Source organism: Lycium barbarum, chromosome 11 (genome assembly GCF_019175385.1).
Source record: "Lycium barbarum isolate Lr01 chromosome 11, ASM1917538v2, whole genome shotgun sequence".
NCBI classification, from domain to species: domain Eukaryota; kingdom Viridiplantae; phylum Streptophyta; class Magnoliopsida; order Solanales; family Solanaceae; genus Lycium; species Lycium barbarum.
In genome coordinates, this window is record NC_083347.1 from 20,645,524 (window position 1) to 20,671,307 (window position 25,784).

A 25,784-nucleotide genomic window follows, 5' to 3' on the forward strand; every position below is an offset into this window, starting at 1 on the left:
TTAGTGTCTCCTTTCTTATTTGGAAAGTTCACGAAAGGAAAGGTTTTCTCGTTAAGAATTTTAAATGGAGAATCTACCAGAGTCACCGTTTACAGATACCACATTGACATCATTCTCATCGTTGTGCAACACTTCTACTTCTCCTTCTTCTCCGGTGGTTACACAACAAAATCCTCTTGACTTAGGTGTTGCCACTCCAAATCAGTTGGTGTTGTTACTCCGTGATGTTAATCTTCGTGAAGAGGTCATCGATCAACTCGTCAAGGTACATGACACGTTTTAAATGTTTTTGTATACTCATTTGTTATGTGTGTATGCCTTGTACTATGTGGTTGTTCAGTGGGTGATAACAGAGGTAAGAAAGTTCATAGATCACTGGTTAATTTCTTTCGTGCTGCTTTTGAATGGTCAATAAAATGCACATTGAATGAACTTTAGCGAGCAGTTTGTAAATTCTCTTAATGATATGATTGACATTTCTCTTTCTATATACTATTATATATCATATGTAGCCACAATGGGCAAGTTGTAGAATTCCGCATGACCTCAACTCAACCTTTCATTTGAAATTAGCACATACAAGCCCTAATTAAGCGGGCCTCCAGCTACCCCATGAGTAAGCACTTTTCTAGAGATAGAAATTTATTTATTTCTCTGTTATTATCACAGTAATGTCATTTCTATGACAATTGAGTACTTCTAGAGTAAGATCGACACATTCATCTATCTTTTTCAACATAAAAATATTGTAACTGGTGTAAGAATAATAAGGACAAGTCCTTTTCAAAAACAAAATCTATATATGCAAAATTATAAACCTAATTACCAGTATTAAGGAGGCTCCTATTAAATTTCCTAAAATGACTATATTTATCAATTGCATATAAAGTAAGGGATTAGACTCCAATCACCCCAATTTTCGGCTCCAATAACTTGAGTTCTAAAGTCTTGATTCCAATCCTCAAAGACCCACCAACTAAGTACCAAACAAATACAAGTCTAAATTAGTTTTCAACCACACAATTTCAAAACTCTATTCTAATTTCTACTCCATACACCAACAAAATGCATGTCAAATTAATCGAAATAAGGAACTCAAACTCAAAACAGGAAAACTATTTTTTTGATTTTCCGAATTACAAATTTTGAAAATTTATCAAAAATCTTCATTGACAACCATTAAAAAGTTTTAAAACTTTGAATTCCAAGTGGTTTTTTGCAAAATTGTCATTAGTTTGGATTGGACATTGTTGCAAATGATTGGGAATATCCTCTGAAGTTTATAGCTCAATATTGTGGGAGATTTGTAAGATTAGAGTTGGTTTTGATTGAAATTCAGATTGAAATTCGAAGAGGAAGACATTAATAAGTTGTATACAATTATATACACACGGCAAATACATTCAAACAAAATATATACAACAACATAGTTGTATGCAAGTTGTATGTTTTCACTAGATTTGTATGCACAAAAAATTTTGTATGTAAGTTGATCGGATTCTATCCAATAAAAAATTGTATGCAATTATATGTTAAGTTGTATGTTTTGACCGTATTTATATACTTTTGTTAAAAAGCACTCGCTACTTTTGAAACCCCCAAAATCTCGCTAAACCCATAAATATTGTCCATTTTTGTACTTATAAGAAGAAATTCCTTTGTTTTTTTTTTTGTTTGGCCTCAGGGGTCAGCCCAATCCCACCGGTGCAATGGACTGTCTGAGTTGAAGTAAAAGCCTCAGTTTAAAATGAACTGAAAATGTCCTAATCTAGTGCGATCCAACAAGCGAGTTGTGTTAGAGCCCGATTGGCTTAGGTTATAAGTTGCTGAAAATAGCTTATAAGCTGTTTTCAGTATTTTTGAGTGTTTGGCTGATCAGTTTATAAGTCATTTTATATTTAAAATAAGTCCAAAAAAATAAGTTGACTCGTTTGGCTTAGCTTAAAAAAAGGGAATTCTACATAGCATAACTAACTCTACTACATATTTATATATAGTAGCTATAGTTTAAAATAATTACATCCCATAGCTAATAATAATATGTTAAATACAACTTATAGCTATATATATATATATATATATATATATATATATATATATATATATATATATACAAAGTAGAATACCCCATCATCACATTATTCACTTCTAACCCAACCCTTCCATCTCTCTCTCTCTCTCTCTCTCTCTCTCTCTCTCTCTCTCTCTCTTCCATCTCCGCCCCAATGCTCTGCCGCCGCCCACCATGACCTTTCTCTAGCGAATTTTGACGGTCAGATCCGGTCATATCTTGGCCGGATCTGATCGGATATACATCAGATCTTCACCGATTGGCCTTTCATCCTTCTCTGGCGAACTTTGATGGTAAGATTCGGTCAAAATCTGATCGGATCTGATGGATATACATCAGATCTTCAATGATTGGCCTTCCATCCTTCTTCGGCGAACTTTGACGGTCAGATCCGGTCACTTCTTGGCCGGATCTGACCAGATATACATGAGATCTTCACCGTCGACAAATGTTGCTTTGTCGGAGTCTGGTCGACGGTGGCTTTTTCCGGTTAGATTTCGGTGCCGGATCTAAAAAATCGTGTTTCTTTTTCAATGTATTCATTAATTTTTTAGCATACAATTCAGTGTATTATTTAATTTTTTAGCATACAATTTAGTGTTTGGGTGTATTTTATTTCTTGTATTTTGTGTTTGAGTATATTCATTAATTTTATTTCTTGTATACAAATGAATACATTTAATTTTGAAGTGTATACAAATGAATAGAGTGAATTTTATTTCTTTGTATTCAGTTTTTTAGTGTATTCGTTAACTTTTTTAGTGCAAAATTCTTGTGTTTTGTATACAACCGATTAAATATAATAAAGTGAATACAATATAACAGTAGCTACAATGAATACAGTTGAGTTTGAATACATTTAAATTGAATACAAAATTCAGCAAATTTTAATGACTGTATTCATGAATACAGCGACGCGAATACAATAAGTAACAAGTGTTGAGTTTTGTTATAGGTTCGCTATGTCATGTAAATAGGTAAAATGTAGCTAAAATGCATAAATGAGGCCTTCCAAGTTAGTCATTTATGAAACTTTCTCTTCCAAAAAAAAAAAAGCTTATAAGTCAAAAAAAAAATAAAAAATTAGACTACCCTAATTTTTTATTTTTTATTTTGACTTATATAAGCTGTTTTTTTTAATTCCATCTAAACAAACTCTTAGACAGACCTTACAAGCGAACCTCATTTGGGGGAAGTCCACAAATAGCCAATTTGAGGACCCCTATTTAATGTATAGCCGAAGTTCATAAGTTTCTGTAAGTCTAGTTGCTTCAAATTCAATTTTAGACTCGTGAGTCCTGAAGTTACAAGTTCAGACAAAATGTCTAAAATATTTATCTGAAGTGACTAGAATTCCTTTGTTCTTCAGCCTCAAGTTTCGATCCAACTGTCCTCAAATCGGCCCCAAAGACTCCCCCCCACCCACCCCCTCTCCTCCCCGATACAAAACCAAGTACTAAGTAAATATAAAATTTCTATCCTTAATCAGCTATCATAAACTGATGAAAAATACATTTTCTTCATTAACGGTGAGCAAATCATTTTTTTTTTAATGAAAACATATCAAACATGATATATGCGAATTTGATATATATGTATATATAAGGATAAATACTGAAGTATTTAGACCCTCACAGTTGATGTAAAAGGAGATGGATTCCATTTTTTGTCAGCAGCCGGCAGTATCCTACTTAAGCGAAAGAAAGTCATATATAATGATTTTTGTCCAAAATCTGCCAATATTGGCTACAAATTAAATATTTTGGAAAATATTATACATAAATTAAATAATAGTGTGAAAACTGAATTACTCATTTGTTCAAGCTTCGGCGAAGCCAAAAGTGCTATTATATATATATATATATTAAAGTGCTTATTCTAGAGAATGATTCGTTTGGCCAAGTTGTTAGGTAAAAAAAATAAAAAATTATTGAGTAGTAGCAGAGCTGTTTTTCAAAAGCTAAAGAAAATTACTTCCTCTGTCCCAAAAAAATTGTCTTAACTTGACTTGACATGGAATTTAAGAAATAAAAAAAGACTTTTGAAATTCTGGTTCAGAACAAGCCTCAGATATTTATACAGTTGTAAATCATCTCATAAAGTTAAATTGTTTCTAAGTAAATAAATGTGCCAATCTTTTTTATAGACAAACTAATAAGAAAAGTAAGACAAACTTTTTGGGACGGAGAGAGTAGTAGTTTTTTTGAAGGAGCACTTTTAAAACCTTAGTCAAATACAAATTGTTGCTCTAATATTGGCAAAAGTGCTTTTCAAATTAATTAGTTAAATACAAATTGCTACTCTTCAAAAATACTTATTCGATAAGTATTTCTGGAAAAAAGAACTTTTAAAATAAGTACTTTTACTTGTCCATTATACTAAAATTGAATTATCATTTTTACTTTTCTACTTTAGCATAACAACAACAACATACCCAGTTAATGCCACAACGTGGGGTCTGGGGAGGGTAGAGTGTACGCAGACCTTACCCCCACCTTAGGTAGGGAGGCTGTTTCCGGAAGACCCTCGGCTCAAGAGAAAGCATAAGAAAGGTCAGATACGGGCAAACACATCAAAGCAGTTATGAAAATGAAAACAGTGAAAGTAAATAAGCCATTATAAACCAACAGATACTCGCAGAAATCAAGAGACAAGAAACTATAGAGCAACATAGCTACTCGTAAGAAAGGATAAACGCAACTACTTACTAGCCTTCTACCCTAATATGAGTCTTCCATACCCTCCTATCTAAGGTCATGTCCTCGGTAAGCACGCAATGCGCCATGTCCTGTCTATTCACTTCCCCCAATACTTTTCTACTTTAGCATATTAAGAGAAAAACAAACTCTTTTTTCTTGTTTTATCCTTAACATTGATTACTCATTTTCAAATCATTTTTCAAGTCTATTGAGATTATATACCAATTAATATGAGTATTATGGTAAAATATATACTTCATTTATTAATTTTGCAAAATTAAAAGTGGATTAATAAAAGTAAACTGAGGGAGTAGATTTTGAAAATTTGGTCAAACATACTATTAGTCCTTTTTTCAAAACCTTTTGAGATGCTAGTAATTGTCACATTCTAAGTTGGTAATTTTTCTTATATATTTCAGAAACGAGGTGCATGCAAGGATCTAGCACTGCTGGTGTGGAACGCCTTCAATGCAGTTTTTATTCTTTTGCAGGTATACGTCTTTTAATTTTAGCGGATCTAAATTCAGTTGGATAGTGTTAAACTAGATTTGTTTAGTGCACGTTGAATTGTGTGATCATCCCATCTAAAAGTTTAAGTTGTACATGCCATGCTAAATTATGTGGCCATCAAATTTAAAAGTTCAGACTGTCACATAGAATACATTTTTATTTACTTAATCATGTCTTCAACCATTTATATCCCTCCTCTCCGAGGGGAGAATTCTAGATGTGATAATTTGATTGAACTAGGAAAGAACTCCTTTTTTTTTTTTTTGTTAGTGTCTTTGTAACAATATGCTAGTGATAGGTTAAAATAAATCCTTCCAAATGATAGTTACTTTTTCCAATTCTCATTTCATCAACTAATTTTCATTTGAGTTATTTCTTTCCAATCAGAAATCATAACTCTCACAAGTTTTGGTTTTGTTTTGCTGAAGACAAGCAACAAGTGTCAAATGATTTTTCTTTATTTGATTTGTTGGAAATTTTAGAAGAACGCGTTTTAATCTGCAAGAAGTTGTCAATAACTATTTTTTCTCTTAATTTTAGGAAGTTATAGCAGTGTACCCGAAGTTGCCCTCAATGGTATCTATGAGGGAGTCAACTCGAGCGTGTAATGCCCTTGCTTTGTTTCAGGTCAGCAATATCCCTTGTTGGTTTACTTATATTCTAGTGTGGTGTGTAGTGTTATAATTGTGTACATATTCATCAACACATACACTTTTTTTCTTCTACTGAAGCTGCAAAATGCACTAGTAAATTATGTCTCTTTTATGCACTTTGTGCAAAACCTGTTAGATTTGGTGAATTTGTTTTATTTTGCAATGTTTTAGTCCATGGAATCTCTGGAAATCTGTATTTCGGGAAAATCTGATATGTGATGTTTATATTTTCTTGACTTCTAGATGTTAAGTAGAATGCATTAGATACCCTTAAATTTTTGATGAACAATATCTGATAAGACAGTAATATCTTTCGCAAGTCCTCTAGATTATGTCAATCTTCAGCCGTAGGAGATAAGATTTTTCACTAATTATAACAAGGCCAAGGCCAAGAGGGAGTATTTCTAGTAACCCTGTAATCCCAAGGATTAATCCCCTTCGGCAAGGTATATAAAATACTAAAGAACTTCAATTCATAGTTCTCCACAGAAAATCTCATATGATCAGTATAAATAACTGGAAGTAAGTATTAACTTTTTACTTTTTTGGTACAATGTTCTGCACATTAACTTCAGTTCAATCAGTATTTGTGAGCAATTTTGTTAGAAAAGGTAATAACAGTTGGTTTTGATATCAATATCAATGTAACATAATACAATAGGTGTAAGACCACTGGTAAGTGTATGCACAAGTTTTAACTCTCAAAAACTCATATTCTTGGTGAAGATGATTTTTTATTGTAGATGGCTTTTCAACAAGCTGAATTTGATTGTATCATGTCATAATTAACTTATTTTTTGACACCAGCTTTCTGCCACTTCATGATATGTATATATCTACCTTACTCCTTTATGGATATATCCTGCAGGTTATGGCCAATAACCCAGAAACAAGAAGGGAGCTCATAAAAGGTAATGGCAGTTCTTGAAATGATACAAACTGAAATGAAATTTAGGCCTAGGCCAAACTACTTGTAAGAGTGAACTAAATTCATGTATGCGTATGAGTATGGGAAGATTCAGGTGAATAGGTTTCAAAATGATTGCATTATTCTTGTAATCCTTTTACAGACCCAAAATGAAGTATATGTCCTTTAATGTTCTAGTTTATCTCAGACTCTAACTTTGTGCTTTTTCAGTACTAATTCTTATCGCTTTGCATCCCCCTCCCCCTCTCTCTTTTTGATGGAATGCTAGAATAATTGCAGATTGATTGACTAAGAAACGTTTTTACTGTAGTGTGATTAACAGTTTTAACTCTTCTAGTAACTTCTCTCGACAGCTCAAATACCATGTTATTTCTACCCATTTCTCTTTAAGCCTGGTGGAAATGACAAGCCTTTGGAATATTTGAGGCTCACCAGCTTGGGCGTTCTCGGTTTCCTAACAAGGGTATTCTTCCTTTCATTCATGTATTTTATTTTTGCAATTTTCTTCAAGACTGGATGTTCAGTAATTACACTTAATATACTTTGCTGTTTACATATGCTGGAGAAACTTCATACATCTCTGATTAAATCATCAATCAAAAGACCAAATGTGTCTTACAAATCCATAAAAAGGTTGGACCCTACTTTGCTTAGTTTTCACTTTCAAATATAACTATTCTTTTTTTTTTTTTTTGGTTTTCTTTCCTTGGCGCTTATGGATTTCACATTACTTTAACAGTGATAAACTTGAATATGCTTCTTTGTGACATTATCATTATGTTTAGTTCCATGCAGAGAGAGGAGAGGGTTAAGGAGAGAAATTCATTAGATTTCTTTTTGGTGGAGTAATCATAATTACCTCTGATTGTTTGGTTTATAAGTGAATGGAACTAAAGATATATACTTTCTCTTTACATCCAATTCAAGAGAGGCTGAAAAGTTTAAGTTGAGGGATCGATATACAACAAGTATATAACCAAACCCCTTCACTTCAACTTCCCGTCACTTTTACTTCCCGTCCTATTGATCCATAATGGTACTCTTTTACTTCGCTTCCTCCTACTCTTCCTCTTTAGAATTGGAAAATAAAACAAGTGCAAAAATGAGTAATTACCTCTAGAAGAGACTGGTACGATTCAATGCAACATTTTGTTCATTCGGGTTCGATTGCATTGTAGCTCTATGATTTAGATTAAGTTTATCATTGGACGAACTGCAATGCTGATATTGATCCAAAAAAAAAAAAGGGTAGGTACAGCTAGGCTGTGAACAGCCAACCATTGTACTAAAATTTTTTAGGTTTGAGGCGAGCTATAGTGCCCTGACTAGACATAGTGTACATATTAGATATGGCTGATGGCCATAATCAGTTCTAAAAATCAGTATCTGCTTTTTCTTCTTGAAATACCCATCTGCATTTCTGGAGTTGTTTATGGCAGCGAAATTATGGCATTTGTTATTGGTAATTTGACCACTGATCATACCTTAGTAGCATTATTCTAATTTTTGGAAGTGCTGCTTCATTATTCTGATATTTTGCTTGCTTGTGCAGTTTGATGATCCGTATGGAAATGAGGTCCTTGATTTTTTCATGGATACGGAAGTGGTTCATTTGTGCCTGGAGTGCATGGATGTAGGTGATGAACTGTCATCGAAGGTTAGCCTGCTACGTATTGATTTTAGGCTTACAAGTTTTGAGTTTCTTTCCATCTACTTTCTGCAGAGTTGTTCCTGATAACCTCAGAATGAGAATTTGAGAATTTGGAATCTGGGAATAAAGTTAAAAATTCATGGGACTGAATGACCATATGATTAAAAGGAAATTAGGATCTTGATTACTGTATTGGCTTGCATAAGCTATTACTGTTGCATAGGGTGAAAAAGATTTAGTTCTTCAACAGAGTAATAAGTTCAGTTGGTGAGAACCTACATCATAAATGTAATATTTAGTTTGTAACGGAGGCATGCATCTAGAGGCGGAGCCAGAATTTCCATAAAGGAGATTCAAAAAATAAATTAGTAAGTAAACACACGAAGAAGATAAAGAGATCCAGCATCTAATATACATACATCAAAAAAAATATCTTGTATATGCAGTATTATTCTTGTATCTGACATGAAAAGAATGTTGTATCTGTACAGGTTGCAACCCTCATAGTTGTGAAAATTTTGATGCAACCGAAGGGAATGAACTATTGCTGTGCTTCGGCTCAACGCTTCTACTTGATAGTACAGGTGTTGTACCGAGTGGTAGAGAAACTTTCTGAAAAACCTTGTTTGCTGCATCTGAAATATGTGATACAATGCTATCTAAGCCTTTCAGGGGTACTACGGTTTGTTAGGTAAACATTTTCGTCCCTACTGATCGAGTTTCATGATTGTGATTTCTCTGTAAGTATGAGTTATCTTTCTTGAATTTATTATTTTATCCAACCTTCATAATGCAGGCCTTGTGATGCATTGACAAGCCAAGTTCCTCCTAAGCTATTTGACGGTACCTTTACGGACATTGTTCGTGTGAGTTCATCTGCTCTCTTTTTATTTACACACTAAAAACTAGTTATGTGACTTCAGTGTTACAAAGAGGAAGACTAGTGACCATCTGTAAAACTAACCCCCATTGTTAGCTGAGCCTCTTTCTTCATTTTCTTGCAGCAACTCCGAATACCTTAAAATTAGTATCGTCTGATCTTTTTAAATGACAGTTACAGCATCATGTGTATAATTGTTTATTTTTGCATACGCCTTTGCAGACTGACCCAGAAACTTCACGGATGTTGTACCTGCTACATGTCAATATTTTCGGATATCAATATTTTCCGGTGAACCAAGACAGTAACAACATTGCGAAACCGGATACCACTGTTCAAAAGGCTAAGGGAAAGGGAAAGAAGTGAACATGTTATGTGGGAAAATCTCTCTATGTGTAATAGTAGAAAAAGACAACAAATAATGACCTCAGTAGAGGGAAAAATGTTTTAAATTAACTTTTCAACTGTTAAAGGCTCGAAAACTTGTTGCATAGTAGAGCCTTGTTAAAACTGATAGTTTTGTGTTTGTTGCGTACTGAATTGTAGTTTTGTTCACATGGAGTGAAGTCATCTTCTGTTGTTGTTTTCTTTATCATACAGTTTTGGTGTAGAGACAGCTGGTGTTTTGTTTTCTTTTCTTTTTATAGTAGTATTTATTTTGACAGGTAAGGGGTTTTGGTTGTGTTTCTTCTTTTTCTTTTAGTGGGAAACAAATGTGAATGCTATTTAGTTTTGGGAAATTGAGTCTTGGCTTTCTTTGTCTGAAAATGAAAACATTAAGGGTGTGTTTGATAAGGAGGAAAACATATGTTTTTCAATATTCTCATGTTTGGTTGGTCAAAATATTTTGGAGAACATTTTCTCTAGAAAAATAAGTCACTTCCAAATGAGAAAAATGACTTCCTGATGGAATTAGAAAATTGACTTCCAAAGAGAGAATTCTTTTTACTTTTTCCTTTGTTTTCTGTTAATCTATCTTCCTTACCTTCTCCTCATTTCCTCTTCTAATGTTTCAACTTAATAATTTATCATCAACATGTCAAAGAATTCACAGTCGGTAGTTTTACGTATTAACTATTAAGTCGCAATGAATTCTCAATTCTACATTTTCACTTTAAACATGAGTACCCAATCGTGCGTCAATAATGAAATCTCAGTAATAATACAATGCAATCTATACTGAGAAGTCAAAAAAAAAAAAAGTCTTTGCAAGAAAACAATCTGATCTTTGTATATCTTTCCTATATGTATCCCCATAAACTGGTCCATTGACAATGCCATATCAAACCAGAAAACATACACCAAGGGATGTAGGGAAATTCATGTTTACCTCTCCAAAGAAAATAAAGGGGACAAAAACAAGCTCTTCTACTCCTCTCTTCAGTTACAACAAAATATCTGGAGATAAACGTGACACTCCTTTGCACTCATTTAAGAAATTTAAGATAATTAACTACAAAAACAATCATATGTTCTTATAATAAAATACATGAACAGGTACAACCTGATTACATGAATCTTGAAATCAAACCATGTGAGCAAACCGAGGTATCAATCCTTGGTAAGAGAGATGTTTGATTTCGAGGGAATGGATAGATTGCTCTCGAGCATAAAAGAAAGATCGTGCATTTGTGACATTATACCTTCTATATCCATATCATTCTTCGATGGATTCGATTCAGCACGAATGGCTGCATTCTCGGAAGCATGTCCAGCATCGTCACCAACCTTGCTTGGGGTATCAACGCCACTAAAACATGTCAAATGAAACATAAGAAATTGTTCACTGAACTCGAGTTTAGGAAGATAAAAGTTAAACAACAAAGAAAACATTAATTTAATCATCATTTAACAATGCAACCTCTCTAAGTATTGTCTCCTAAGTATTTCTCAGTTTCTTATTTACAGGCGCAAGGGGGCCTCTTCCCCCTTGAGATGTGGAAGTCTATCTTTAAATAGACATAAGCTTTGACAGTATCAGTAGTGAAATTGTTAGCTATTATCATGCTTTTCATAGTATTTTGCCATGAATTTATATATATATATATATATATATATATATATATATATATATATATATAGAGAGAGAGAGAGAGAGAGAGAGAGAGAGAGAATTGCTTGTTCTTGTGCCGAGGGTCTACCTGAAGAAGCCTCTCTACCTCCCCAGGTAGGGGTAAGGTATGCGTACACTCTACCCTCCCCAGACCCCACTTTGTGGGATTTTACTGGGTATGCTGTTGTTATTATATATATATATATATATTTATTTATTTTGAAATTGGTAACATTGGTATTGATAGCACTAGGGCAGTGCTGAAACCATATTTACAGAGGAGAAGTCCCCGCAGCCAACAAAAATCCTAAACAACAGTTACAATTGCCCTATAAAATCTATTAAGGAAACCTCCTCCTCTAAGTAGCATTCTTTACACCAAAAGTGAAACAAAAGTAGAGACTTCATCTTAATATCCTGCACATGATTACCCCTATCATCAAAAACCCTAGAGTTTCTCTCTTTCCAAATTGTCCGCCAAATACAAATTGTTGTTATTATATATAGTCCCTTAAATGGTTCACTAGATACAATAGGAGGTCAGAAGGTATCTCTCTTCTTTTTAAAAAAATAAAAGAGGTCAGAGGTATCTTTTATCTTGCCAATTTGAATTTATTTTTTTTAAAAGAAAAAAAGAAACCCTTTCCCAAAAAAAAAAAAAAAAAATCTAAAGAACAATAGTCTATCTCAAATTATGTCTTGGATACTCTAGCCACGTCCCAAGGTTAAATCTATCTCAAGAACAATAGACATTCTTAACCAGCAAACTAATCGAAACAAACTCGTATATGAACAGACAGATAAAATCTATTCTAACAGGCACTTTTTTGCTTATTTTCTTTTGATAAGCTAGATATGCCTTACTTCTTTTTCTTTTATTTTTACTTTTTTGTTCCTTTTTTCCTGGGGGGCAGGTTGGAGTTTCTTTGCACTCATGAAATCTCTAGAATAAAAACGAAAAGCAATTTAAGGTTTAGCAACAATTAATCAACAGAGCTACTTGTTGTTTTCTCAAGGAAGATAGGTGGATGAATAAGCAATAAAGATCTAGCAAGTCAATCACCTTGGGATCTATAATATCTCTTGATTTTTTTCCAAAGTTATTGTTGCTCGTTCACCTCTCTGGGACAAGGAAACACTTTTTTTTTTTGAGACTGGTAACATGACAAGGAAACACGTTATTCTCATCCTGGGAAGACGGAAATACTTTCCTTTCCCGGCCCCAAAAGAGATCATGCATGCGACCTACTTCTCCAGACGCTTTTATCTTTTCAACCTCTAAGCCATTAAAAATTATCAAACCCATTAATGAACACATTTTTATCTCTTTTTCCATTTGTTTGAAATTCTGGTTCTCAGGCAAGGGAGGCACTGGGCAGGTCAAAGGGGAAGAGGAGTCTAGTGACAATTGGACCTTGCACCTCCAGGCTCCAGGATGAGAACAGTTGTCAATCATTACTCAGTTCCTACTTTCTTCAGTCCCAAATTTGAACTAAGTTGAACTATAAAACTTCTAAGCTGTCTTAGGTTTATTATACCTTAGCTTCTCCAAGGAACTTTCAGTGGATACTGCTTTTCTTGCATTGCTCTTTCCTTAAATTTATATTCTGTGATTCTTACTATACAACAACAACAACAACCCAGTGAAATCCCACAACGTGGGGTCTGGGGAGGGTAGAGTGTACGCAGACCTTACTCCTACCAAGGTAGGACGGCTGTTTCCGAAAGACCCTCGGCTCAATAAAAAAGCATAAAAAGAGGTCAAATAAGGCTAAGAGATTCAAAGCGATATGGAAATGAAATAACGCAAGCGACACAGATAACATAGGATAATCAAAGCACAGGAAATAACAGATAATAGCAGAAATCAGAGCACAAGAAATTATACTGCGATAATGCGACTACTAATAAGACAGGATAACGAGACTATCTACTAACCTTCTACCCTAATCTGGGATTCTTACTATATTCTGCTTTAATTCGTTTATTTACTTTCAGAGCCATGGCTGAAGCTTGTGTTCTTCCAGATTCTCTTTCTTTTCTATTGCTTTTTCTTAGACTCGTATTCTGTGATTTTAATATGTTTAGATCTAATTCCTCTATTCTTCCTTAACTCTATGTTTGGTTGCAGAGAGGGAGGGTGAAAGAGAGAAATTAATTGATTTATTTCCCCAAGATAAGATTCTGACAATTTACTTCAATCATTTTGTATAGACGGAAGCAAATCCAAAATATTTCCTCCTTTCTTTCCAAGAAGGAAAAGCTTATGTAGAGGGAGGCTTTGACCCTCTAAATTCACCTTATTTACTCTTAAATAAGGGAACTTAACTTTAATACCTCGCACTTCCTTCCAATCCTCCAGCCCTTCTCTTTTCACCCCAACCACGGGATAAGTCTATGTTCTTCTGAATCTCCACAAGATAAGTCTTCCTAAATCAGCAAATATTGAAGCCATATTACAAAAATAACAAAAACATGCACGCACCTGAATATGGTAGGAACTTCCAAAATATTGTCATTCACTTCTGCAGAAACACCCTCTTTACCAGGTGTAGCTGAAAAAGGATCCGACTGCGAAAAACTGCCAAAATCCATATCATCAAGGTTTGAGCTGAAATCTGTTAGTTCCATGTAACTGTTATTGCTATTGTCATTTTGCACCAGAACATTCTCAAATGAATCTTTGATGGGTGCAGAGGTGGTAAAAGTATTCCACTCATCAAATGAATCATGATCTCCATTTGCTGTTTCAAGTTTAGGTGCAGGTAAATTCTCAAAGGGATCTTTGATGGGTGCGGAGGAGGTAAAAGTATTCCACTCATCAAAAGAATCATGATCTCCATTTTCTGTATCATGTTTAGGTGCAGGTGCATTATTAGTCTGCCATGTGTTATCTTGAAACCAATCAATGCTAGTAGAGGGGTCATTTGAACTATTTGGTAGATCAGCATCCTTGGGTCTGGAAATTGGAAGAATTTCCCCAGCTTTCTCCAATGCTTCCGGATTTGCACTATCCCATATGTCAACTGCTGGCCAATCATTAGCTGCAGAAGAAATTGCTACAACATCCTTCAGTTTCCCATCTGTTGGGCCTTCTGCGGTTCCAAAAACCGTGTCTAACTGAGCAGAAAGATCAATATCTGAGCCAACAAAAGCATCAGTTGATTTGGAAGCCTCGTGCTGATTTTCAGAACTAACTGTGGAACTCGTAAAGGTGTCAAATGCTGCAAAGGCACGCTGACCTCCAGAACCAACTGCAGAACTGATAGGACTGCTAGATGTGCTAAACACATTCTTCTCTCCTGAACCAGCCCTCTGAAAATCTGCTTGCCATCCAGAAAAGTCATCACTAGCTTGGACTGTAGAAGAGGTCGTAGCTGGTTCAGACGATCTAAGATTATCACTAGTTTGGACTGTAGAAGAGGTCACAGCTGGTTCAGAGGATCTAAGATTCTCAAACAAACTAAGATCCTCATCACTTCCAGCTGTTTCATTTACTGCACTCCCAATATTATCACTTATGACTCCAATATTTTCGCTTATGACTCTGTCTTCTTTGTACGCACTGGATATGTTCTCCCTCTTTGGAAAAGAAAGAAAGTTGTCCAGGTCAAATCCAGTCGGATTGTAAGAGCTTTTGCTTTGCTCTAGATTCTTGTTCGTGATAGTGTTGTCTGTCTCCAGCTCAGTTGGCCATCTTATTTTCAGATCAAGGAGATCAGATAAAAGAACTTCATCACGAGGTGAACTCAGCCCCTTGTTTACCTGATTCTTTTCTGTAGCTGCTCCAACCTTCTCCTGGAAACCAAATGGGATGAGTTCTTAACATATACTCCTAATTCAATAACATATACTCCTAATTCAATTACATATACTCCTAATTCAACAAGTTAACAAAAGTCTATCAGAAATACTAGAATGCATAAGAGAAAATAATGAAAGAAGACTCAGTGAACAACAGAGGCTGATGCAGGATTATAGACTTTATAGTTAGTGGATTCTGAGTACCCTTCAACCCACTAAGTCCTTTTTATATGTAGACTTTATATATATAGGTCAACCCAAATCTGCACCTGCATAGCTACAGAAAGACATATCGAACCATAGGACCGAAGCATAAATCATAGTAATAACCAAAAAAGACCAATCTTGGATGATCAACCCTCTGTAACAGGAAGCAAGGAAGACATTGAGATAGAAAAATGAGCAATATTGTGATTCGAGATAGAGGAAGAGAAATCCAACATAATCTAGCGAAGTGGATTCAGAGAACCACTGCACTCACTAATTCTTTGCCATGGGTTAGAACGTAGGGGTCATTTGGTTGCTGGTTAGGAAGGGAGTTATTCATGTATTAAAACTAGCATAGCTAATATCATGTTTGGTAGCTTTTTAATTGCTTTGTATAAAATTCAGCACACCACAGTGTTTGGTTATCATTTTACAATCCACATCAAAAATTGTACAAGTTATGAGTCAATTTATGTATTATTTCATGAGGCGAAGAAGATGGAATAACTGAACCCTGCATAACTAGTCCCTATATTTTTTTTTCTTTTTTTGGATAAGGTAAAGTTTTAATGAAGTACCAAAATGGTACAAAGCAGTACATGACTAAGTAACCCCCAACCAGACAAATCTACATATTCCCAGCCAACATATACAAGAAACCCAAGAATTGATCCATACTCGCTATTGTGCTAGTATTACACCAGAAATATAAATTATGCAAACATTTGTGCTTCACTCCATGTTTGTGATTTCTCTTCCATTCAAAACACGCACTATCTCTTTCCAACCACATGGTCCAGAATATGCAAATGGGAATAGTCTTCCTACATTAATACTTGCATAACTCTAACCAACAACCAAACGACCCCTTAGTGTAAATATACGTGTGTTTAAAAAAAGTTCAAAAAAAAGCTCTCATCTTGCATTATCATTCTCCCTTAACTGGACAGAATACCCATATAAAGCAATAAGCAGATTTGAAGTACCACGGCACTCACTAATTGTAGGTTAAAATGGCCCAATGGGTTCGAATTCAGTATAACTACAAATATTTTCCAAATATATTAAATTTTTTAGATAAATAGCTCTAGCCCAATCCACAAAATATAATTAAAAAGATCTAATCTTGCACTATCATTCCCCCATAACAGCAAGCAACTAACATAATCATATAGAACAAAAGGCAAACTATGTGCATTTCAAGAATAGAGACTGAACATACCGATCCACCAAGGATTTTAAGTTAGTACATTTTAACTACTGTATAACTCTACCAATTGTAGGTGACAATGGGTTCAAATTCAGTATAAATACATACATTTCCAAAAAAAAAAAAAAAACAAATTCAGATAAACAACTCAAGCCCAATCAGCAAATACAATAAAAAAGATATAATCTTGCATTATCAAACTGCGAAAGAAAACCAACATACCGATCCATCAAGGTTCAGAGGTTGAAGAAACCACTGATATCCAATAGTAAAGTTAAATGCAATAGGGTCAGGAGAGCGTTTTGGTGCAATTTCGGAGAAAAGTGAAAACTATCCATGGCCAAGGAAAAAAAGTAGTAGTATTTGTTTTCAGGTTGAAAATGGTATTTGGAAATTGGAATTGTGTTTGAACATGAATACAAATTAGAGTCGTTTTTGAATTTTTGAGTGAAAATTCGTGAAAACGGCTTTTTGGAGTTTCTCGAATTCTTAAATTCAACTTAATTCCGCAATATTGTAACAATTCTATGTCCAAACAGTTTTCCGGGAAAAAGTGAAAACTGTCTAAGTACCGCTTAACTCACTAATTGTAGGTGAAAATGGGTTCAACTTCAGTATAAATACACACATTTCCCAAAAAAAAAAAAGATAAACAACTCAAACCAATCCACAAATACAACAAAATAGATATAATCTTGCATTACCAAACTATGAGAGAGACTCAACATACCGATCCATCAAGATTCAGAGCTTGAAGAAACCATTGATAAGCAACAGTAGACTTAAATGAAATCGGGTCAGGAGCAACTTCCGGGTTTTGTTGCAATTTCTGGCCATAATATATACAATTGAACGACTGTAGCCCTCTGAGAAGCTTACCTTTGCAATGGTTAGAACGGAGATAAGGTGGAGAAGGATCAAAGGCGGCTATGGTGGCCGAAACAGAAGGTATTGATGGAAGTGATGGGTCATTTGGGTTGTATTCGGGTTGACCCGATTCGATTCGGGTTGAGATCTTGGCTTGATGGATCAGTTCACCTGGGAGCTCCAACGACATTGTCGAGCAAGTTGAATAGAGCGTAATATTTAGTTAGGGATTGTTTTTCCTTCACTTAAATCCACTGTCTCTTCGTTCCTCAATGTATGTATACTGTTTTTTTCTTTCTGTTGTAATTTGGATTTTGGATCTCTGCTTTCATTTCCTTTTTTCCTAATTCATGTCACAGTAATGTTTTTTAATTTTTATCCCTATTCCTGGGACCATAACAAAGCATTCTAGGGATTGAATGTCGGAACTGCACTCACTAATTCATTGCCATGGGTTAGAACTTAGGGGTCATTTGGTTGCTGGTTAGGAAGCGAGTTATTCATGTATTAAAACTAGCATAGCTAATATCATGTTTGGTGGCTTTTTAATTGCTTTGTATAAAATTCAGCAAACCACAGTGTTTGGTTATCATTTTAAAATTATTTCATGAGGCGAAGAAGATGGAATAACTAAACCCTGCATAACTAGTCCCTATATTTCTTTTTCTTTTTTTGGATAAGGTAAAGTTTTAATAAAGCACCAAAATGGTACAAAGCAGTACATGACTAAGCATTCCCCAACCAGACAAATCTACATATTCCCACCCAACATATACAAGACCACCCAAGAATTGATCCATACTCGCTATTGTGCTACTATTACACCAGAAATATAAATATTGCAAGTGCTTCACTCCATGTATGTGACTTCTCTTCCATTCAAAACACGCACTATTTCTTTCCAACCACATGGTCCAGAATATGCAAATGGGAATAGTCTTCCTACATTTCTAATACTTGCATAACTTTAACCAACAACCAAACGACCCCGTAGTGTAAATAAACGAGTGTTTAAAAAAAGTTCAAAAAATAACCAAAAAAAAGCTCTCATCCTCCATTATCGTTCTCCCTTAACTGGACAGAATACCCATATAAAGCAATAAGCAGATTTGAAGTACCACGGCACTCACTAATTGTAGGTTACAATGGCCCAATGGGTTCGAATTCAGTATAACTACATATATTTTCCAAAAATATTAAATTTTTTAGATAAATAGCTCTAGCCCAATCCGCAAAATATAATTAAAAAAGATCTAATCTTGCATTATCATTCCCCCATAACAGGAAGCAACTAACATAATCATATAGAACAATTAGCAAAATATGTGCATTTCAGGAATAGAGACTGAACATATCGATCTGTAATATGGCCTTCATTTTGATATAGGCATAAGCCTATTAGCAAGAATCCAAGTGGAAGATTGAACTTGGGCACCAAGTTTTAATGTGTGGTGGATACATTTGTTCATAACATTACCCATGGCATCAAACTTGGAGACCAAGTACTTCTTGCTATAAATAGAAGGGCTTCCCATAGTTGAAGACACACCAAAAACAATTCAAGAGCTTCTCATCTCTTAGCTTTGTCTTCTTCTTCCTCCTCTTTTATTTAGAGTATTATTGTAAGAGAGTTACGTGTTGCGAAACACTTGTGTGAACCCTTCTTTGGAGTGATCTTGTGAGGTTATTCTCTTGGGATACTTTTGGGGTAATTAGAGTATTTACTCTAATTTTGTAGTCTCTATTGTACTCTTGTTGATATAGTGAAATTGCTCCTCTCCGCTTGTGGACGTAGGTCACACTGACCGAACCACGTTAAATTTGTGCCTCATTTATTATTTTTTTTGCTTGCCCTTGTTATCAACTTACTATTGTCTTTGTTATTGTCATTATAATATTATTTGGCTAAATTCCGCATTGCCCGGGTTTTCAATCCTAACAAATTGGTATCAGAGCCAGATCTAACCGGGTTAATTTCAGTAGCCAAAGATGACTGCAACAAAGACTTACGTTGAGAAATTTGACCGAAGTGCAAACTTCGGGATGTGGCAATTGAAGATGGAAGCTATCCTAATTCAGGACGGCTTAGATATGGCACCGGAAGGAAAGGAGAAGAAACCAAAAAGTATGACGGACCCCGAGTTTGCCGTCATAGACAAAAAGGCAAAATCAGGTATCATTTTAAATCTCTCAAATGAGGTTTTACGTGAAGTATCTGCAGAAACCACAGCCAAAGACATATGGGAAAAATTAAAAACCCTGTATATGAAGAGGACAGTGGAAAATAGACTTTACCTGAAGCAAAAACTTTACACATTTCGTATGGTTAAAGGTACTTCCATACTCTCACATCTTGATGCATTTGATTCCATTCTTATGGATTTGAGCAATATTGATGCTGAAGTTAAAGATGAGGATCAAGTTGTGTTATTGCTTATTTCCCTTCCCCAGTCATTTAAACATATAAGAGATACTATGCTTTATGGAAAGGATAATATCTCTTATAGAGATATCAAATCTATCTTAAAATCAAAAGAACAGATAGATAGAGATATTACTGGGGAAACTAGTACACCCCTTGGGGAAGGCTTATTTGTAAGAGGTAGATCTGATAAGAAAGAATCAAGTAGTGAGAGGTCTAAATCAAGGTCAAAGTCTAGATACAGACATGTTGTGTGCAAATATTGTCATAAGAAAGGTCATATTATTTCCGAATGCTATAAGTTGAAAAACAGAGAAAAGCATAAGGAAAAGAAAATTGAGCACCAAAATACTAACACCGTTGAAGCAAGTGTAGCTGCAGATGAGATCGAGGGAACAATATTTTTAGCTACGAACAATAGCTTTAAATCTAATGATGAGTGGATTTTAGATTCCGGTTTCTCTTATCATATGTGTCCCAATAGGGATTTGTTTACCACATACGAATCTGTTGGAGGTGGAGTTGTCTTGATGGGCAACAATGCTCCATGCAAAGTTATTGGTAAAGGTACAATCCGAATCAGAATGCACGATGGCGTGGTGAGAACTCTCACCGATGTTAGATATGTTCCTGACTTAAAGAAAAATCTCATCTCATTGGGCACTCTAGAATCTGTTGGGTGCAAATACACAGGTGAAGGTGGAGTTTTGAAAATCTCTCTAGGTGCTCTGGTGATAATGAAAGCACGCAGATCTGGTACGTTGTACACTTTATTGGGATCCACTGTTATAGGTGCTGCTGCAGTTTCCACATCAAATCAACCTGATTCCAACATCACTAATTGTGGCATATGCGACTGGGGCGTATGAGTGAGAAAGGTCTTTCCATTCTCAACAAAAGATGTATCCTATGTGGACAAAGTACCGGAAATATGGAGTTCTGCGAACACTGTGTGTTCGGGAAGCAGAAAAGAGTCAGCTTCAAATCTCCAGCAATTCATCGAACAAAAGGTACTCTGGATTACATTCATTCAGATCTTTAGGGTCCTTCTCGTACCCCGTCAAAAGGTGGTGCCAGGTATATGCTAACTTTCATTGATGATTATTCAAGGAAAGTTTGGGTTTATTTCCTGAAAAATAAAAGTGATGTTTTCTTAACTTTTAAACAATGGAAAGTTTTGATTGAGAAGCAAACAGGAAAACAGGTCAAGCGGCTTAGAACAAATAATGGCTTGGAATTTTGTAATGATGAGTTCAATGAATTTTGCAAAAATGAAGGAATTGCTCGACATCGAACTGTGAGGATGACCCCTCAGCAAAATGGTGTTGCAGAAAGGATGAACAGAACTCTTTTGGAAAGAGCTCGTTGCTTGATTTCAAATGTCGGGTTGACAAACGCCTTTTGGGCAGAAGCTATCTCTACAGCTTGTTCTATTGTCGACCGTTCTCCTTCTGCACCTTTGAACTTTAAGACTCCGGAGGAAATGTGGTCAGGTACTCCTGCTAATTATTCAAATTTAAAAAATTTTGGTTGTCCCGCGTACATGCATGTGAATGAAGGAAAATTAGAGCCAAGGGCTAAAAAGTGTAATTTCCTTGGATATGCATCTGGGGTGAAAGGATATGGACTCTGGTATCCTGATCCCAAGTCACCAAAATTTATAATTAGCAGAGATGTAACCTTTGATGAATCCTCTATGTTACATCCCAGAAAAGAGTCTTCTAGTTCTTGTAATAAGAATAAAGAGCAAGGTATACATGAGCAGGTGGAGGTTGAGCTTGGCATTCCTTCTGAGCCAAGCTCATCAACTGTGGAACAAAATACAGTTGAAACTCCTGAAGTTGAGCCAGAAGCTGAAGCTCCAGAAGTTGAACCAAATGAGTATTCCATAGCCACACACAGACCAAGGAGACAAATTCAAAAATCAGGAAGGTATGGAGATTATGTTGCATTTGCTTTTTCAGTTGCGCAGGAAACTGAAGAAATTGGAGAACCATCAAAATATTCAGAAGCAGTTTCTGGAGTTGATTCAGCCAAGTGGTTGATTGCAATGAATGAAGAAGTTGAATCTCTCCACAAGAATGGTACTTGGTCTCTTGTAAAGCCGCCATCAGGAAAGAGAATTGTTGGTTGCAAATGGGTCTTCAAGAAAAAGGATGGCATTCCAAGGGTTGAAGATGCACGGTATAAGGCACGATTAGTTGCAAAGGGCTATAGTCAGGTACAAGGAGTTGATTTTAATGATATTTTCTCACCTGTTGTTAAACATAGCTCCATTCGTGTTTTGCTTGCCTTAGTTGCCATGTATGATTTGGAGTTAGAACAACTTGATGTTAAGACATCTTTCTTACATGGCGAACTTGAGGAACAAATATACATGCATCAACGTGAAGGTTTTGAGATTGAAGGAAAAGAAGATCATGTTTGCTTGTTGAAGAAATCTTTGTACGGATTAAAGCAGTCTCCAAGACAATGGTACAAGAGGTTTGATTCCTTTATGTTGGGTCATAGTTATTCGAGGAGCATGTATGACAGTTGTGTTTACTTCCGGAAGATAAATGATGGTTCATTTGTTTACTTATTGTTATATGTTGACGACATGCTCATTGCTGCAAAGTATTTGACAGAAATTCACAATTTCAAAAGTCAGCTGAAAAGTGAATTTGAAATGAAAGATTTGGGAGCAGCTAAGAAAATCCTTGGCATGGAGATCAAAAGAGATCGAGGAGCCAACAGGCTATTCCTGACCCAGAAGAAGTACTTGGAGAGGTTTGGCATGAAAGATGCTAAACCAGTGAGTACTCCTCTTGCTGCTCATTTTAAGTTATCAGCTACTCAATCACCGCAGTCAGAGGAAGAAGAGAGGTATATGGCACAAGTACCATATTCTAGTGCAGTCGGCAGTATTATGTATGCAATGGTGTGTACACGTCCAGACATTTCACAAGCCGTAAGTGTGGTAAGCTGGTATATGGCTTGCGCGGGTAAATCACATTGGCAGGCTGTGAAATGGATTCTCAAATACTTGCGAGGTACTTTAAACGCATGTTTAGAGTTTGGGAGAAATACTAACTCTTTGGTTGGTTTTGTAGACTCAGATTATGCAGGTGATCTTGATAAAAGAAGATCACTAACAGGCTATGTATTTTGCATTGGTGGTTGCGCTATCAGTTGGAAAGCTTGAACTTGATTGCCTTTTATGAAGGATGATTTAGCCCATATGGGCTTTAGCGGAGATAGTGGAGCAAAATTACTATATCACTCAAAATTAGGCCAAGGTGGAGATTTGTAATATGGCCTTCATTTTGATATAGGCATAAGCCTATTAGCAAGAATCCAAGTGGAAGATTGAACTTGGGCACCAAGTTTAAATATGTGTGGTGGATACATTTGTTCATAACATTACCCATGGCATCAAACTTGGAGACCAAGTACTTCTTGCTATAAATAGAAGGGCTTCCCATAGTTGAAGTCACACCAAAAACAATTCAAGAGCTTCTCATCTCTTAGCTTTGTCTTCTTCTTCCTCCTCTTTTATTTAGAGTATTATTGTAAGAGAGTTACGTGTTGGGAAACACTTGTGTGAACCCTTCTTTGGAGTGATCTTGTGAGGTTATTCTCTTGGGATACTTTTGGGCTAATTAGAGTATTTACTCTAATTTTGTACTCTCTATTATACTCTTGTTGATATAGTGAAATTGCTCCTCTCCGCTTGTGAACGTAGGTCACACTGACCGAACCACATTAAATTTGTGCCTCATTTATTTTCTTTGCTTGCTGTTGTTATCAACTTACTATTGTCTTTGTTATTGTCATTATAATATTATCTGGCTAAATTCTGCATTACCCAGGTTCTCGATCCTAACACGATCCACCAAGGATTTTAAGTTAGTACATTTTAACTACTGCATAACTCACTAATTGTAGGTGACAATGGGTTCAAATTCAGTATAAATACATACATTTCCAACAAAAAAATAATCAGATAAACAACTCAAGCCCAATCCGCAAATACAATAAAAAAGATATAATCTTGCATTGTCAAACTGCGACAGAAACCCAACATACCGATCCATCAAGGTTCAGAGGTTGAAGAAACCACTGATATCCAATAGTAGAGTTAAATGAAATAGGGTCAGGAAAGCGTTTTGGTGCAATTTCGGAGAAAAGTGAAAACTATCCATGGCCAAGGAAAAACAAGTAGTAGTATTTGTTTTCAGGTTGAAAATGGTATTTGGAAATTGGAATTGTGTTTGAACATGAATACAAATTAGATTCGTGAAAACGGCTTTTTGGAGTTTCTCGAATTCTTAAATTCAACTTAATTCCGCAATATTGTAACAATTCTATGTCCAAACAAAAAAGTGAAAACTAAGTACCAGGTGACAATGGGTTCAGATTCAGTATAAATACACACATTTCCCAAAAAAAAAAAAAAAGATAAACAACTCAACCAATCCACAAATATAACAAAACAGATATAATCTTGCATTACCAAACTATGAGAGAGACTCAACATACCGATCCATCAAGGTTCAGAGCTTGAAGAAACCATTGATAAGCAACAGTAGACTTAAATGAAATCGGGTCAGGAGCAACTTCCGGGTTTTGTTGCAATTTCTGGCCACAGTATATACAAATGAACGACTGTAGCCCTCTGAGAAGCTTACCTTTGCAATGGTTACAACGGAGATAAGGTGGAGAAGGATCAAAGGCGGCTATAGTGGCGGAAAGAGAAGGTATTGATGGAAGTGATGGGTCATTTGGGTTGTAATCGGGTTGACCCGATTCGGTTCGGGTTGAGATCTTGGCTTCATGGATCAGTTCACTTGGGAGCTCCAACGACATTGTCCAGCAAGTTGAATAGAGTGTAATATTTTGATTGTTTTTCCTTCACTTATTAAATCCACTGTCTCTCCCTTCCTATACTGTTGTAATTGGATTTTGGATCTGTGCTTTCATTTCCCTTTTTCCTAATTCGTGTCACAGTAATATTGTTTTTTAGTTTTTATCCTGAGTCTTGGACCATAACAAAGCATTCTACGGGTTGAATGTCAGAACGGTCACTCAATTTATACTAACCGATCATCATAGTAGAACCCAGCTCCTATACTCGCAAACCACACAAGAAAGGTAATTCGCACTAAGCAAGTTGTTACATGTTTAATGACGTGACAATTTTTAGGAAAAAAATATTTGAAAATTTTAATTTAATATTTAAATTTATTTAGGACTCAACTCATCCTAAATCCGACCCGCTTAAAATGAGTTGACTATATAAGGGATGACGTTAATAATATTTAATTATTTAATAAAAAAATGGAAAAGACTCAAATATTCCATCGAACTATCAAAATGACTCATTTATGTCACTCGTCAATAGTTTGGATCATTTATGTCATCGCCGTTACCAAAATGGCTCATCCATGTCATTTTTCGTTAAACTCGATTTTACGATATCAGATATGACACGTGGCCTCCAATTAGAGGTTCACGTCGTTTAATTAAACCAACACATATTAAATCCTAACTTAAACTAAAACCCGACCCATAAATTTGTGTTGGTTTAATTAAACGATGTAGACCTCTAATTGGAGGTCACGTGTCATATCTAATAGTGTAAAACCGACGTTAATGAAAAATGGCATGGATGAGTCATTTTGGTAACGGCGATGACATAAATGAGCTAAACTATTGACCAATTGCATAAATGAGCCATTTCTGATAGTTCGATGGCATACTTGAGCATTTTCCGTAAAAAGAATACGATGATTAAATGTTATTAAGGGCTTCCCTAATATTTAAAACATTTTTTTACATGGATTGCCC

General features: G+C 35.4%; 2 protein-coding genes across 3 annotated transcripts; one reads left to right on the plus strand and one right to left on the minus strand.

Moving 5' to 3' along the window:
* Nucleotides 1-4: 4 nt before the first annotated feature.
* On the plus strand, nt 5-10,341 carry LOC132617268 (cell differentiation protein rcd1-like). The gene is made up of 9 exons (XM_060332236.1): nt 5-265; nt 5,190-5,261; nt 5,821-5,907; nt 6,802-6,844; nt 7,215-7,324; nt 8,414-8,518; nt 9,004-9,203; nt 9,309-9,378; nt 9,615-10,341. Exons 1-9 carry the CDS (start codon nt 65-67, stop codon nt 9,756-9,758), a joined length of 1,032 nt encoding a protein of 343 aa, XP_060188219.1. The 5' UTR covers nt 5-64; the 3' UTR covers nt 9,759-10,341.
* A 256-nt stretch (nt 10,342-10,597) lies between these two features.
* LOC132616872 (uncharacterized) lies at nt 10,598-25,003 on the minus strand. 2 transcript variants are annotated; one of them, XM_060331625.1, is made up of 3 exons: nt 24,477-25,003; nt 13,931-15,243; nt 10,598-11,142 (listed from the first exon to the last, which is right to left on the minus strand). In XM_060331625.1, exons 1-3 carry the CDS (start codon nt 24,801-24,803, stop codon nt 10,944-10,946), a joined length of 1,839 nt encoding a protein of 612 aa, XP_060187608.1. In that variant the 5' UTR covers nt 24,804-25,003; the 3' UTR covers nt 10,598-10,943. The 2 variants fall into 2 exon arrangements, with proteins under 2 accessions (XP_060187608.1, XP_060187609.1); XM_060331626.1 differs by lacking the exon at nt 24,477-25,003 and adding an exon at nt 17,397-17,781.
* Between the last annotated feature and the right edge of the window lie 781 nt (nt 25,004-25,784).

What these genes read in the sequence shown, in the direction of transcription:
- LOC132616872 (XM_060331625.1), bottom strand. Translation starts at nt 24,803, where the DNA reads ATGTCGTTGGAGCTCCCAAGTGAACTGATCCATGAAGCCAAGATCTCA. An exon ending in CTCTGAACCTTGATGGATCG is followed by an intron (nt 15,244 to 24,476) that starts GTATGTTGAGTC and finishes TTTGGTTTCCAG; the next exon opens with GAGAAGGTTGGAGCAGCTAC. An exon ending in GAAGTTCCTACCATATTCAG is followed by an intron (nt 11,143 to 13,930) that starts GTGCGTGCATGT and finishes GACATGTTTTAG; the next exon opens with TGGCGTTGATACCCCAAGCA.
- LOC132617268 (XM_060332236.1), top strand. Translation starts at nt 65, where the DNA reads ATGGAGAATCTACCAGAGTCACCGTTTACAGATACCACATTGACATCA. An exon ending in TTCTCGGTTTCCTAACAAGG is followed by an intron (nt 7,325 to 8,413) that starts GTATTCTTCCTT and finishes TTGCTTGTGCAG; the next exon opens with TTTGATGATCCGTATGGAAA. An exon ending in CCTTTACGGACATTGTTCGT is followed by an intron (nt 9,379 to 9,614) that starts GTGAGTTCATCT and finishes ACGCCTTTGCAG; the next exon opens with ACTGACCCAGAAACTTCACG.